The sequence below is a fragment of the Candida theae genome (genome assembly GCF_024610275.1).
Source record: "Candida theae strain CBS 12239 chromosome Unknown scaffold61, whole genome shotgun sequence".
Classification (NCBI taxonomy): Eukaryota; Fungi; Ascomycota; class Pichiomycetes; order Serinales; family Debaryomycetaceae; genus Lodderomyces; species Lodderomyces theae.
In genome coordinates, this window is record NW_026261472.1 from 45,806 (window position 1) to 60,108 (window position 14,303).

The 14,303-nt window shown below is 39.4% G+C and overlaps 5 protein-coding genes across 5 annotated transcripts; 2 read left to right on the top strand and 3 right to left on the bottom strand. All coding sequences in view use genetic code 12, as the record gives it.

Annotated features, from left to right (window-relative positions):
• Window positions 1–392: 392 nt before the first annotated feature.
• Window positions 393–3,893, top strand: PKC1 (protein kinase C; the record flags this gene model as incomplete). Its single annotated transcript, XM_051753802.1, has 1 exon — window positions 393–3,893. One exon carries the CDS (start codon window positions 393–395, stop codon window positions 3,891–3,893), a length of 3,501 nt encoding a protein of 1,166 aa, XP_051607234.1.
• A 762-nt stretch (window positions 3,894–4,655) lies between these two features.
• On the bottom strand, window positions 4,656–5,477 carry RAS2 (Ras2p; the record flags this gene model as incomplete). The annotated part of the gene is made up of 1 exon (XM_051753803.1): window positions 4,656–5,477. The coding sequence occupies one exon, from the start codon at window positions 5,475–5,477 to the stop codon at window positions 4,656–4,658; it is 822 nt and encodes a 273-aa protein (XP_051607235.1).
• Window positions 5,478–6,343: 866 nt separating this feature from the next.
• On the bottom strand, window positions 6,344–8,854 carry KGF57_004308 (uncharacterized protein; the record flags this gene model as incomplete). Its single annotated transcript, XM_051753805.1, has 1 exon — window positions 6,344–8,854. One exon carries the CDS (start codon window positions 8,852–8,854, stop codon window positions 6,344–6,346), a length of 2,511 nt encoding a protein of 836 aa, XP_051607236.1.
• A 163-nt stretch (window positions 8,855–9,017) lies between these two features.
• CMK1 (protein kinase) lies at window positions 9,018–10,280 on the bottom strand (the record flags this gene model as incomplete). Its single annotated transcript, XM_051753806.1, has 1 exon — window positions 9,018–10,280. The coding sequence occupies one exon, from the start codon at window positions 10,278–10,280 to the stop codon at window positions 9,018–9,020; it is 1,263 nt and encodes a 420-aa protein (XP_051607237.1).
• Window positions 10,281–10,700: 420 nt separating this feature from the next.
• Window positions 10,701–14,105, top strand: MAK21 (RNA-binding ribosome biosynthesis protein; the record flags this gene model as incomplete). Its single annotated transcript, XM_051753807.1, has 1 exon — window positions 10,701–14,105. One exon carries the CDS (start codon window positions 10,701–10,703, stop codon window positions 14,103–14,105), a length of 3,405 nt encoding a protein of 1,134 aa, XP_051607238.1.
• Window positions 14,106–14,303: the final 198 nt, after the last annotated feature.

Sequence of the window (14,303 nt, forward strand, 5' to 3'; positions counted from 1 at the left end):
AAAAAACAAAAAAAAAAATTTTTTTTTTTTTTTTTTTTTTTTTTTTGTAATTCTTGTGTTATTTGATATTTTCAACAATTACTCCTTTTGGACAACGCTCCACTGTACTGTTCTGTACTGTACTATTTTACACCACAAGTTAATTCGAAACCTGAAGGCGGAGACACTACATCACTACCTTCTCGACAGCCCTTGCACATTAAATACTAAGGTCGGACTTAGAGAACTTCAAGACCCTTTCTCACTCCACACCCACACACACACACACACACACCCCTTTCGTCCTTTTTTTTTTTTTTCTTTTTGCTTTGATCCAACAATAAGGTCACATTTGTTTACCTTTTTTTTTTTTTTTTTTTACATATTCGAAGGCAATCTACAACGTTACCGTCATGTCACACCAGGGACAAAATCAGAACCCAGAAGAGGTGATTAAAGATATTAAGAGTAAGATAGAGATCGAGCAAAAGATTATTCAGGGGTACCAAGATGTCAAGAGAAGTTCATCAAATGCCGAGGTCGTTCAGAAATGTAAATCCAAAATTGTTGAATCACAGACGTTGATTGACTACTACCAGGATTCCATTAGTAAGCTTACTCGACAAATGCAAAGGATGAATGTGAAAAGCGCGGAAGATAGAAGCTCCACCATTTCGGAATATAAACCAACCTATTCCAGGTTGGACTTAATCAAATACGAGTGTCCATCATTAGGTCATAAAATTCAACACATGATTCAGCAACTACAATTCAAGCTTCAGGTGGAGAACCAATATGCCGAAGCAAACAAGAAGATCTCCCATCTCTATCTTATGGATGGAGATAGGTCTTCCAGTAATGCGGCTGAGGGGGGCCGTGCCGAGAGTGATCAAAGAATACAACTTTTGGAGAGAGCGTTGAAGAAGTATCAAAACTTTAACATAAACTCCGAAGATTTCAACAGGGACTACGAAATCATGGATACTCCGAAACACGCTAGAAAGCCGTTGAGTGGTAAATTGACAATATCCGTCTCGTGCGTTAGAGACGTGGATCACATGGCCACGGCTACTTTCAAGAAAAGAGACACGGTTGTGACTGTTAAAATAGATGACGTTGAAAGAGCAAGAACAAAGCCGTCAAAGAATGACAACTGGTCCGAGGAACTTTATATTAATGTCGAGAAGGGGCATGAAATTGAATTGACAGTGATGGACAAACTGGGAGGCGTTTATGTTCCCGTTGCTGTGAATTGGCTTTCTTTATTTGACGTTGCCGAAGAGATTCGTAAAAAGAAGGTTGCAAAAGATCAAGGTGCCAGTGGCTGGTTGCCTGCTAGCAATTTGCCCCAGACAAATGGCGGTGATGGCCAAAACGGGGCTTCGAGTTGGGGTGGTCCTGATACTTCACTGAATATCCCGCAAAATGACATTGCGCCGCCAAGATCACCCAATAAGCCTGATAACACTGGAGGAGACTCACCACAAAAAGTGTCTCTAAACACTTGGTTGAGTTTGGAGCCTTGTGGTCAAATGTTGATTAATATAAACTTTGAGAAGTCTATATCTCAAGGTAAGCAATTTAAAGGGCCCCTTGGAAGGCATGGAGCTATTCGTCAAAGGAAAGAGGAAGTGTATGAACAGCATGGTCACCAATTTGTGCAAAAGCAATTTTACAACATCATGTGCTGTGCCCTTTGTGGGGAATTCTTGCGTTATACTGGGTTCCAATGTCAAGACTGTAAATTCTTGTGCCATAAAAAGTGTTATCAAAAAGTTGTTACCAAATGTATTTCAAAATCTGGTTCAGATCACGATGCGGCTCAATTGAAGCATCGTATTCCCCACAGATTCGAGCCAGTTACAAACCATGGGACCAAATGGTGTTGCCACTGTGGCTACTTATTGCCCTGGGGTAAAAAGAGTGCAAGAAAATGTTCGGAGTGTGGAATTATGTGTCATGCGCAGTGTACTCACTTGGTTCCCGATTTGTGTGGAATGTCCTTGCAAATGGCTAACGAAATTCTTGCAACGATCAAATCCACTAAAGTTTCTCCAAAGAAGCTTAAGCAAATTCAAGAGAAGGTGACTGTTCTGGATTTGAAAACGAAACCTAACTATTTGGATCAAAGCTATCATCAGATTCCACAAAGTGCGCAACAACAACACGAGGAACTAAATCAACAGCAGCAGCAGCAGCAGCAGAAACAACAACAACGACGCCAACAGCTTGAGAAGCCCTTGCCACCACCTAGACCATCTACCCTGGATAAATCTTCTGGAGAATCTGTTGAAACATTACGCAACTTGACAGAGGACGAGCAAGACGACCATGAATTCAACGCGAAACTTCCAACAACAACCCAGAAATCGTATCAGACCCCAGTGGATGGTACGTCTCATGCACGCGCTGCCAGACGTCGCCCACCAGTTCCTGAGAAGCAAGGAAAAGTTGCGACGAATGAGCATCATTACCGTCATCCATATGGAGAGGAAATGCGCGGCGCAGACACTCGTTTTGATGCAGAGCATGCGCTAAACGATGCTGGTGATTATGTTGTGGTGACAGAAACGTCTTTCATTGCCAATGATGATAGAACCGCTAGTATAGATGATGAGTTTGTTGACTTTGATTACAAGAATCAATTGACGGAGAATCAGATAATTTCACCAGAAGCTAAAGATGACGTGATTGTGAGCCCCTTTTTGGATCAAAAAGCGCAGCCATTGTCCAATGAGGTACAGAGCAAAATTGAAACATTGGACCGCCCATCGATACCTGTGAAGAGTGACGAAGAGTACAAGGTGAACAAGCCGCATCATAAGCATCATCAACATCATCGTGGACAATCTTCAGCTACTACGCATTCAGGTAAATCTTCGTCTGGAAAACCCAAGCGTCGCAAGAGAAAAGTTGGATTGGATGATTTCCAATTTCTTGCTGTTTTGGGTAAAGGTAATTTCGGTAAAGTGATGTTGGCTGAATCGAGACATACGTCTAACTTGTGTGCTATAAAAGTTCTAAAGAAGGACTTCATTGTTGAAAACGATGAGGCTGAAAGTGTAAGATCTGAGAAGCGGGTGTTTTTAACGGCAAATAAGGAAATGCACCCATTCTTGTTGAATTTGCATTGTTGTTTCCAAACGGAAAATAGGATATACTTTGTCATGGAGTATATATCTGGTGGAGATTTGATGTGGCATATACAAAAGAATCGATTTTCCGCCAAGAGGGCTAAATTTTATGCATGTGAGGTATTGTTGGGGTTGAAGTATTTCCATGATAATGGCATTGTTTATCGTGATTTGAAATTGGACAATATCTTGTTGACCACAAAGGGACATATCAAGATTGGTGATTATGGGTTGTGTAAGGAAAACATGTGGCATGGAAATACAACGTCCACATTTTGCGGAACTCCTGAATTCATGGCTCCTGAGATTGTTGCTGGAAAGAATTATACGCGAAGTGTGGATTGGTGGGCATTTGGGGTGTTGTTGTTTCAAATGTTGCTTTGTCAATCTCCATTCAAAGGTGATGATGAAGATGATATTTTCAATGCCATTGAACATGACGAAGTAAAGTACCCCGTCAGTTTGTCGCGTCAGACAGTCCTCGTTTTGCAAGCGTTATTAACCAAAGATCCTCAACTGCGTTTGGGAAGCAGTGAACGAGATGCAGAAGAGATTATGGAACATCCTTATTTCCAAGATGTTAACTTTGATGATGTTTTGAATTGTCGTATCCCACCCCCTTATATCCCTGAAGTCAGTTCTGAGCATGATTATTCCAATTTTGACCAAGAATTTACCTCGGAAACACCACGGTTGACTCCAGTGGAAACAGTATTGACATCGGAGATGCAAGAACAGTTTAGAGGATTTTCACACATCTCTGAAACAGCCGCCGTTTAGGAATCGGTAAAGGAGGAGGAAGAAAAAGAAAAAGAAAAAAGAGAGAATTGTACAGTTTACATTCTGCAGACAAGAAGTATTTTAGTTATTTTGATATATACAAAGTCTTCAACATACATTACTATTTTGTAAAAAATGGTTTTCTTTGCATGTAATGTCAGAAAAGCTATAGCATTTGGGCGTGCGTTTGACAAGTTGGGCCCGCTCCACTAAAATTGAGTATATTTAACGTCATCATTGTCATACTAAAGCAACTTGAAACATGCTTCTCTACAACTGAGACATAAGCAAATGCTTATTTTCAAAAATTTTTAATACTGGTCAAGTATCGGCGTTTACTCTTCGGTTTCTCTTGTGTAAAAATGGGAGCAAATCCAAAAAAATATGTTCAAACTTCGATGGGCGCGAATGGAGTTTAAATTGCTTTACCGGAGCTTTCAATTAATTCCGTGTATAGACGAGGAGATTTGATCTGAATATAGTTGAACTGTATTACAAAATGGTGTTCAAACATGTGAGTTTCTATAATAGTAAAACCTCTATCGATAAAGTAATGAGTCAGAAAAGTATAAACCAATCCAAAAAATTGGTATATATGTGTATATATTTGAAATGAAAGCATCAAAAAAGCATTGAACCATCAATGTCGTGACTTCGTTACTGATATGGGTAGACTGAAATGGTGGATGTTTCTCCCTTAAGTACATGTGTAGATGCTTGCTGCACAACGTATACTAGCACCTCTTTTCTTGCAAGAACCACTCAAGTGATTACACAACACTTGTTTTTCAGACAACTATCCACTCCCTTTGTGGAGTTGTCTCTGCCACCGACCCCTCTACTCGATATACCGCTCGTCTTTTCAGAAGTAGAGTTAGCCCGCTTAGTCTTGAGGTTGGTTCTGTCTTGCGTATCGATTTTGCTACGATTACCCTCTTTAAGGCGAGCTTGTGGCTGTATGCGTTGTTTTGTAGTGTGGTTTTTCGATGTGATGTTTGAGCCTTTTGATTTTGACTGATGCCCACGTGAAGCTTCACTTGCTTTCAATGTGGTTAGCTTATCAAAAAGCTCCAATACTCCAATGTTTTCCTTTGCTGAACACTCTCCAAATGCCATCGATTCCAAAGTATTTGCCAACTCAAGTCCTTCTTTATATGATACTTGTCGCTGCATTTCCAAATCTGACTTACAACCAACAATGAAAAATGGAGGCATTTCATTTCTGATCAATTTGATGTGATGAAAATAATCTTCAAGAGAATTAAACGAAGTTAAATCATCAATAGCATAAGCAAAGATTAGACAGGAAGCGTTGATGATTGACAACTGTGTACTTTTGGCATACATTTCATTCGAAAAGTCTGAATCATAAATGGTCAAAACGTCACAATTTCCCCGTTTGTTGATGTAATTTTTGGTATACAAATCCTGGTCTTCGATATTTTCGATAAATTGATTGTGGATAAATCGATAGATCATTGATGACTTTCCAACGTTGGACGATCCCAAGACGCAAGCGTCATATTTTTTGGTAATTACCTGCAAGTCATCATGGCACACTTCTATTTGTTGTTGTCTAGGCATGATGTTTTGTAGGGAAGTTGTGTTTTCCTTGTATGTGACAAATGACGAGAACCTTTGTGAGGATAACAGGAGGAGTAATTAAATTGTGCTTATACTTCCGAATCCAATGAGCAGAAAGAAATGTGGTTACTTTTGCCATGGAGCAGAGTAAATTATTGAATTGAAGGGAAACTAGTTTCTGGTTAAAGATATGTGTGATTGTAAAGGAGGAAGGTTAATGTTTCAGATATTTGATCAAAGTGGGAAGAATGATTGCTTAACAATATGTTAACAAAGTTAAAATAAAAACATATTATTTATAACAGCAGAGAGAGAGCAGCACACAAACCAAAGATATTGTTTTTGGCAATGGTTAACAAAAACAACAACAACTGAAGGGAGAAAAAGATCATTAAGAAGTAAGAGGCATATGGAGGACAGGTGTATATAACTGGTGTATGTGTGTTTGCATGTATAATGTATGAATGTCATACTGTGGTTTCATGATCAGAGAATGTGTAAGTAATACTAGTAGTAGTAGTAGTAGTAATAGTTTCTGTGTAGATTTTGAAACCAGTGATGTCATAAATTGCTTTGTGTAAGTTTGCAAAACCGTTCACAGCCACAAGAAAGAAAGAAAAAAAAGAAATTTTTAAAAAAAAAAGAAATTTAAAAAAAACGTTCACATTAAACGGTTTTTTACTTTTTTATTTTTTATTTTTTATTTTTTATTTTTTTGTTCAATATATACGCTACTTCTCTCCTCAATTGTGCAACAACCAATGTAACTGATGGAACTCCGAAAAATAAAACAACAACAGCCCACGTATTAAAGAAAATGTTGCAACTTCAAAATTAACAAGGCAAAGTCGTTTTATTATTTTTGTTTATTCCAAAAACTTTTTCAATTCTGCATCGCTTGCATCCTCATATTCAACATCGCTAAGATCACTCATATCAATATCTTGCAAATCAGCAACAGATGCGTTAGCGAAACTTGTTTGCACGTGATCACCATCTTCCCCGCTGGTAGATTGTAGCAAGTGGTTGTCTGTATTCTCAATTGAAACGTCTAATCCATTGGCTGAACAGGTTGGAGCTTGCACAACAACCTCATTCACGTCTCCTGTTGCTTTGCTTCCATTCACAAGTTTGTCAATATCTTTATCAAACTCGCGTTTCCACGCTTTCATCTTCTTATATACATTGGAACTTGGCTTGTTTTCTTTCCAAATTGTAGCTGCCAAATCTTCAACATCAGATCTGAATTGTTGTATACCATCGTACCGACTGCGCTGAATACAGTCCATAATCTCTTTCAAGCTTCTATTCGTCGTGAAAGTGGCATTGCTAGACTTGGGAACGTAGTGGAAAATTACCCGACTTGGATCAAGTTTCATATTCAACTTGTCAACTAATATTTTGATTGCCTGGTTCAAGGGGAAATAATACATGTCAGCAATATCCAATGACAAGTTTTCAACCTCTTTACCCAAAATTTGTCGTTGAATATTCAACTGATTCATTTTGATCAACTTCTCGAGATCTTTACTCAACACGTTGGCAAATTCTATTCTATCATCCATTTTAGATTCATCTGGTCCGTTTTGTTCTAAATTGTTATAATCGTACAACAACGACCCCGACGGTGTGGAAATTTCAGCAGCAGCACCAGCACCGCTTACACCACCAACACCAGCACTACTCATAACAAGTGTACTGAACTCGTCATTCTTGCGCACCAAAGGCGCTCCATTCTTCATTTCGCGCTTCAAACACCAATATCGACAAATCTCATTCGCAATTGAAGTCAAATCATTATGAATTTCCTCCTTTGTACGATTTGGTAAAACACTCAACTCCAACACTTGATTCATTGATTCTTCAGGCAAGTTGATTTGGTTTTCAACTTTCAATGAGTACATTAACTCAACTAACTTGTCACTAAAGATTTTAGGTGCAATGGGGGTGTTCAATTCCGTCTTCCACTTGAATATGTTCAACTTGTTGGCCATTTTCTTGCTATTGCTCAACTGGGCATTTTGTTCATTCAAAAGCTTGGTGTCCCTATAGTATAGCCTTGTCTTTTCAATCCCCTCATGAATTGAAGAAAGTCTATCCAAGTCTGATGGTGGTGTGTGTTTATCACAAAAGGATTTGAGTGTAAGTTTATTTGTCAAAGCACCCTTCAACCCTTGTGTCATTTCCATGTAAAGGCCAGCTCTTTTGGCACAAGTGACATGATAGGCTTGGAAGCAGCTTCTATTTGTACATTGTATACAAGCACCAACTCTTTGTCGACATATATAGCACGTCAACTTCCATCGGCTCTTGGGTATGGACTCTATTCCTTCAATAGGCTCCATATAAACGGGGTTTGCAAAATACAACTCATTAATCCACAATCCACATACCACATGGCCCCATAAACTATTATCCAACTGTTTGAAAGCTCCTGTTGTGCTAGGACAAAACACGCATTGGGTGACGTTGTTCTTATTAATCATACACTTACGACATAGCCATTGTCCTTCGGGGATGAAAGCCACGCCATAACATTCCTGATGCACAGCAATATCGCAACCATCACAAAATACAATCGCATTGGAATTATCACAATCACTATCGTTGCAAACAGCACATCTTTGGTCATAAATGGATCCAGGCACAATCCCATCATCATTCCCATATTTTGAGTTGTTATGACCCATAGTCAAAACTCTGTCACTTGCACCGAGCCCACTATTGTGTGCATCCGTATTTGTCAAGATATTAATGCGATGTTCGAGTTTACTCCACTCATCCTCCAACGTGCTAATCATGGTTTCAAATACTTCTGGAGTGATCTTGATTACATTGCTCGCTTGCTTATTTCTATCCTGTAGATAAAGCATATCTTGTTCATCCATGTCGTACTCAACTAGTAGCTGTCGCTTGTTCAAATACTGTTTGATTATCGTCTCCTCATTGGTGGTGTCATTTTGCTTGACTATGCTTGTCGGTATTTCAAACTGCCGTATATATGTAGTGTCGCGTTCATTACGGTCATTATTCCTCGATGGTTCTTGAAACCCATATTCAAGAAGTTGTTTATTGAATTTGATATTGGGATTGGGAGCTGCTGGTTGGATCTTTCTAAACACAGGTAACTTGAGATTTGAAATTGGGCCATTAGTTAGTGAGGTGCTAGACTTGTTACCATTGACAATCTGATGTGTATGTTCTCCATTTTCACCTCTTTCCTTCAGAGGGTTGACAAAGAAGACTGGAATTTGCAGCGACTCATCCAAGTCTGGGTACAAATCAGAGAGATCCTTCTCCTCGCGTGGCTTTTGAACAAATGCATCCTGATTCAATAGGGGCAAGTGGTTAAAACTAGATGCATAGTTTAAAGACATGACATTAGCTTAGCTGTTCTTTCATGTACACACTATGCGACTACTATTTCTGTAAACAAAATTATAATGAACAATGCGCGAGACTTTTGGCTTTTTCTTTGGGGGCTACCAATCGATTTTTTGTTTTTCTCTTTTTTGAAAAAATTACAGGTGTTGTGTCCCATTATATGGAAAACTTAGCTGGGGATCGCTGTTTTCCTTCGGCAGCTCGTAATCCATTTCCTTTTCTAGAAGCTTCCTTCAGTTCTTTCAATTGCAACCAGGAATGTTCTCGAGATGGACATGTGGACGTGATGGGCGTATTTAATTGAGTAACACAATCTGGGCTCATACAAAAAGCACCTCTGGCAACAGCAGCGTCTTCTTCCCATACATCTTGATAGCTTGCTGGGGAGTTAATGGTGGGCGATTCTTGTCTACTTTTTGATTGTTGTGGCATGGTTTGGAAGATTTTGTGTATTTCAGCCTTTTGTGTTGCAAATATGGCTGCCTCTTCATTGTCCTTACCTGTTGTTTCTGCGGTGCTATAATCAACGAATCTACAACTGTCCAACTCTCTCGATGTAGGTCTTCTCTCGGGGCTAATTTCAAAGCAGGATAGTACAAACTTTTTGGCTGATTCTGGAATTTCCTTCCAGTAGTCACTAGGTTCAAACAAGTACTTTTTATTGATAATAGCATCCTTTGTCTCGTCGTCAGATTCACAGTCAAATGGTAAGTACCCACACAACATAAAGTAAGCACATACTCCTATTGCCCAAACATCAACGGGAAAGCCATATCCTTTCTCCCTATTGAACATTTCAGGAGCCATATAACTCAATGTTCCAGATATGTCATGTAATTTTTGCTGCGGTTGCAACACCCTAGCCAAACCAAAGTCTCCAAGCAATACTTCGTTGGAGTTCAGCAGTGAAAAGAAAACGTTTTCCGGTTTGATATCTCGATGAACTATGGAATTTGAATGTAGGTACGAAACGGCAGATATTAGTTGAGCAACAATGTCTTTTGCTATAACAGGCTCAATCTTCCCATTTGATGACTCATAAACTATCTTGTTGAATAGGTCACCACCTTCCGCCAAGTCTGTCACAAAATAAAAGCTATTGGATGTCTCGAAATAATCAAACAACAGTAGAATGCGTGGATGTGACATTGATATCCGGCTCAAAATCTCAAATTCTCCTTGTAGTAGCAGCTCCAAACCATACGTTAGAGTCTTGTTATATTTTTTGGCAGCATAATGCTTACCTGTGCATTTGTTTTTGCATTCGAAAACCACCGAGTATGAACCTTCTCCTATCGGTGTCTTTGAAAGCTTGTACTCCGAACTTCGTGATGCTATTGTATTTGGGCTGCAGGATCGGGAAACTGGTGTCAGTTCTGTACTCCAAGGAGTAAACCTTTTAGTGTACGGAGGAGTCATTTGTGAATAGAACTAAACAAGCTGTCTTGCCCTGTTGACCCTGGTTGCAAGTTAAAAATACCGTTGTTGAAAAGCAGAACATGTCGTTTCTCTCTCAACAAAGGTGACATTTAGCAACCACACAAAGTGAGTGAAAGAGAGAGAGAGAGAAAAAAAAAAAAGAAAAAAAATCAGAATTGTGCAATGGATCTTAACCTACCCGAGTAATTTTAATGCGCGTTCAGGCATAGACTTCCATATCTGGTAGTGTAATGCACATAGTAAGAACTCTCTTCATTATCCTGCACGTAGCAGCCAACTCTTCCCTCCTCATCACTTCACTCTAATAAGAAAGAAAAAAAAAAAAATTATTTCACAATACATGGAAGCCAGTTCCTTCAATTCAATAGACAGCCCAATTAGAATCCACTATTCAGGAATATGAGCTCCATTTTGAACTTGTCAAACTTGAAAGACAAGATCACATCCAAGTTGAGCCTGCTGGGATCTTCAAAGAACCAAAAGCCTGGAAAGAAGGAATCCATCCAGGGGCATAAGGATGCCAATCAAAAGCTGGAGAAGGTGAACGAGTCGAAGGTTAAAGACTCAAAGAAGAAGTCAAATAAGGGATATAAAGGAAATGAGAGCAAAGCAGCAACAGTAGATAAAAAAGAAACAACAAAGCTGCGTGATACTGATGAGATTTTGCGTCAGGAAGCGTTGGCTTTGGGTGCAACTGAGGAAGATTTAAAGTTACTACAGGGGATTGAAAGTGACGACGAGAAAAGTGAACTAGAGTTTGATGATGACTCGAAATTGGACAAGGAATTTGGTAATGATTTGAGCAAATTTATAAAGGATATTGGCCTAGGAAATGGAGAACCCATTGTCGTTGATGACGAGAGCGTTGATGAGGAAGAGGTTGGTGATGGTCTTGAACAAGACGAAGAGGAGGGGGCTGACCTTGATGAAGAAGATGCTTCAGTTTCAGATTCCAGCTCCAGTGAAGATGAGGAGGAGGAAGAGGAGGAAGATGAAAACGTACCGGAGTTGGTGCACGACGGTTCTACCAATGATACAAGTAATGACGATGATCAGGTAGTTGTCAAGCAAGCTGAGCTCAATAATTCAAAGAAAGGAGCCAAAAAGGATGAGAATTCTGATGAGATAACCGACCTCTCAATGGTTTCAAGTGGGAAACTCGCGGTTCCAAACAGGTTGGATTGGTACAATATATACCCACTTACCAATGCTGAAGCATTGCCCAAGCTCGATAGGTTTGCTCGAGAAAGGCTCCTCGAGCGTGGACAAAAAACTTTGGACAAAGACAACAAGGCATACTTGGAAGAGTTTGCATCGAATTCTTCACAGAAGAAGTTCTTGTCACAGATCTTGTCAGATGGTACTTTGAATGATAAGATATCTGCTTTGACACTATTGGTGCAGGAGGCTCCCTTGCATAACCTAAAGGCTCTTGATACACTTTTGTCCTACTGTGATAAAAAATCTAGAACAGCTGCCTTACAATCAATCGCTGCTTTGAAAGATTTACTACTTAATGGGCTATTGCCTGATCGTAAATTGTTTGCATTTGATAAGCAACCTTTGTCTAAAGATGAATCCTTAATGACTGATGCTCAATTGGCTGTTTTCTGCTTTGAAGATCATTTGAAAAAGGCTTACTTCAAATTGCTTCAAATCTTAGAGAGACTTTTGCAGGATCCGATTGTTCATGTTAGGATGAGTGCATTGAATCATGTTTTTGACTTGCTCAAGTCAAAACCTGAACAGGAAGTCAATTTGTTGAAATTGGGTGTGAACAAGTTGGGTGACACTGATAATAAAGTATCTGCAAAGGCATCTTATTTGATCTTGCAATTGGAGCAAACGCACCCAGCGATGAAAAAGATTGTCACTGACGCTGTAATCGATGTAATATTTCAAAGCACCACCGATGACCATTCAAAATACTATGGAGTTACTACACTCAATCAAACAATCATCACGAGGAGAGAAGACGAATTGGCAAACGCTTTGGTCAAGACGTATTTTGCGTTATTTGAAAAGGTTTTGATTGAAAGTAATGCGTTTACAAAAACCACAAACGGTCCTGAGAAGGATAAATTAATGGGAGAATCTCAAAGGGGAAGAAAGAACAACCGCAAGAATTTCAAAAAGGGTAAGAAGGGAGGCAAGTCGGTCAAGCAGGAGGAAAAATCGCAACAGGAGATAGTGGAGGAAAAGAACTCAAAGATGTTCTCAGCTTTATTGACTGGGTTGAATCGTGCATTTCCATTTTGCAATTTGCCGAATGAGGTATTTCAAAATCATTTGGACACATTGTTCAAGATTACCCATAGCAGCAATTTCAATACCGCTATACAAGCTTTGGTCTTGATCAATCACATAATTACGAAACAAGAATTAAACTCAGATAGGTACTACAGAACATTGTACGAATCATTGCTTGACTCGAGGTTGGTGACCACATCAAAACAGGGAATCTACTTGAACTTGTTGTATAAGTCATTAAAGAACGATTCTGGCAACATTCCACGAGTATTGGCATTTGTAAAGAGGATATTACAGGTTATTGCGCATTGGTTGAATGTTGGTGCTATTGCCGGTATGTTGTTTTTGCTCATGGAATTGGCCAAGTCAATGCCTGAAATTGGCGATTTGTTGATTGATGCAAATTCAAGACCAGATCAGGAAGAAGAAGACGAAGAAGCTAATAACAAGGAGCCATCTGCGGAAGTTGAAGGTTCCGATAAGACAGACTCAATTTCAGTTCAACAAGCCAATATTTATGACCCTAAGAAACGTGATCCAAATTTTGCCAACGCTGATAAATCCTCTTTGTGGGAAATTGATTTATTCTTGAACCACTTTCATCCAACTGTGGCACTTTATGCTTCGTCATTCATTGATGGAACTCCACAAGCCAAACCGGATTTGGGCTTATACACATTGGCACATTTCTTGGATCGTTTTGTTTATAAAAATGCAAAGCAAAAGCCTCAAACCAAAGGTTCTTCAATTATGCAGCCATTGGGTGGGGCACATACGGGAGAGTTGTTGGTTAGATCAACCAACGTTTTGGACAGCTCTACGCCAGCAAACACTGAAAACTGGTTGAACAAGAAAGTTGGTGATATCAAAGCTGATGAACGGTTTTTTCATCAATATTTCACTACTAAAGTCAATAAATTGAAGAAGAGTAGTAGCAAGGATGAAGGAGAAGGTGGTGATGATGGCGATGATCTTGATGAGGACAGAGATGAAAATGGTATGGACGATGACGAGGTCTGGAAAGCTTTGGTCAACTCAAGACCAGATGTTGAAGCTTCATCTGGCGATGACATGTCTGATCTTGATCCAGAGGATTTTTCCGATTTCGATGATGATGAAGTGGAGCTTCTGCAAGGAGAGGATGATGGTGAAGATTTTGATGATGGGGAAATTAATGAATTTGATAGACCGCTCTCAGCAGGAAATGATGTGGACGAGGAGGATGAAGATGTTAATGGTGACGAAGAAGACGAATTTGATGACGAATTTGATGAAGATGAAGCAAAGATGTTCAATATCAATGATGACGATGAGTTTTCCGACTCAGAAGTGGATGTGAAAATCTTGGGAGAAGGAGAAGATGGTGCAAGCGATAGTGATGAGGGTAGCGACGATGAAAAAGAGACAGAGAAGGAGGTTTTCAAAGGAAGCAGAAAGCGGAAGAACGAAAAGGATGACAATGACAGTACCAAGCCAAAGAAAAAGTCCAAGAGACCTAGAATTAAGGATCTACCATTATTTGCATCAGCTGAAGACTATGCTGATAAGTTATAAACTGTTGCAGATTCGGCCACGGCTTGCAAGTGTTTATAGTCCTTAATATTAATCTGAATGTTGATGAATCTGTAAGATGATCAATCCTATTTCTTTATTCCAAATCAACACATTTCTTCCAAACTTCCAACTTCAAAAAGGCGGTCATAATTATAAAAGAATAAACTACAAAGAAGCTAAATATACAACAATTTCAAA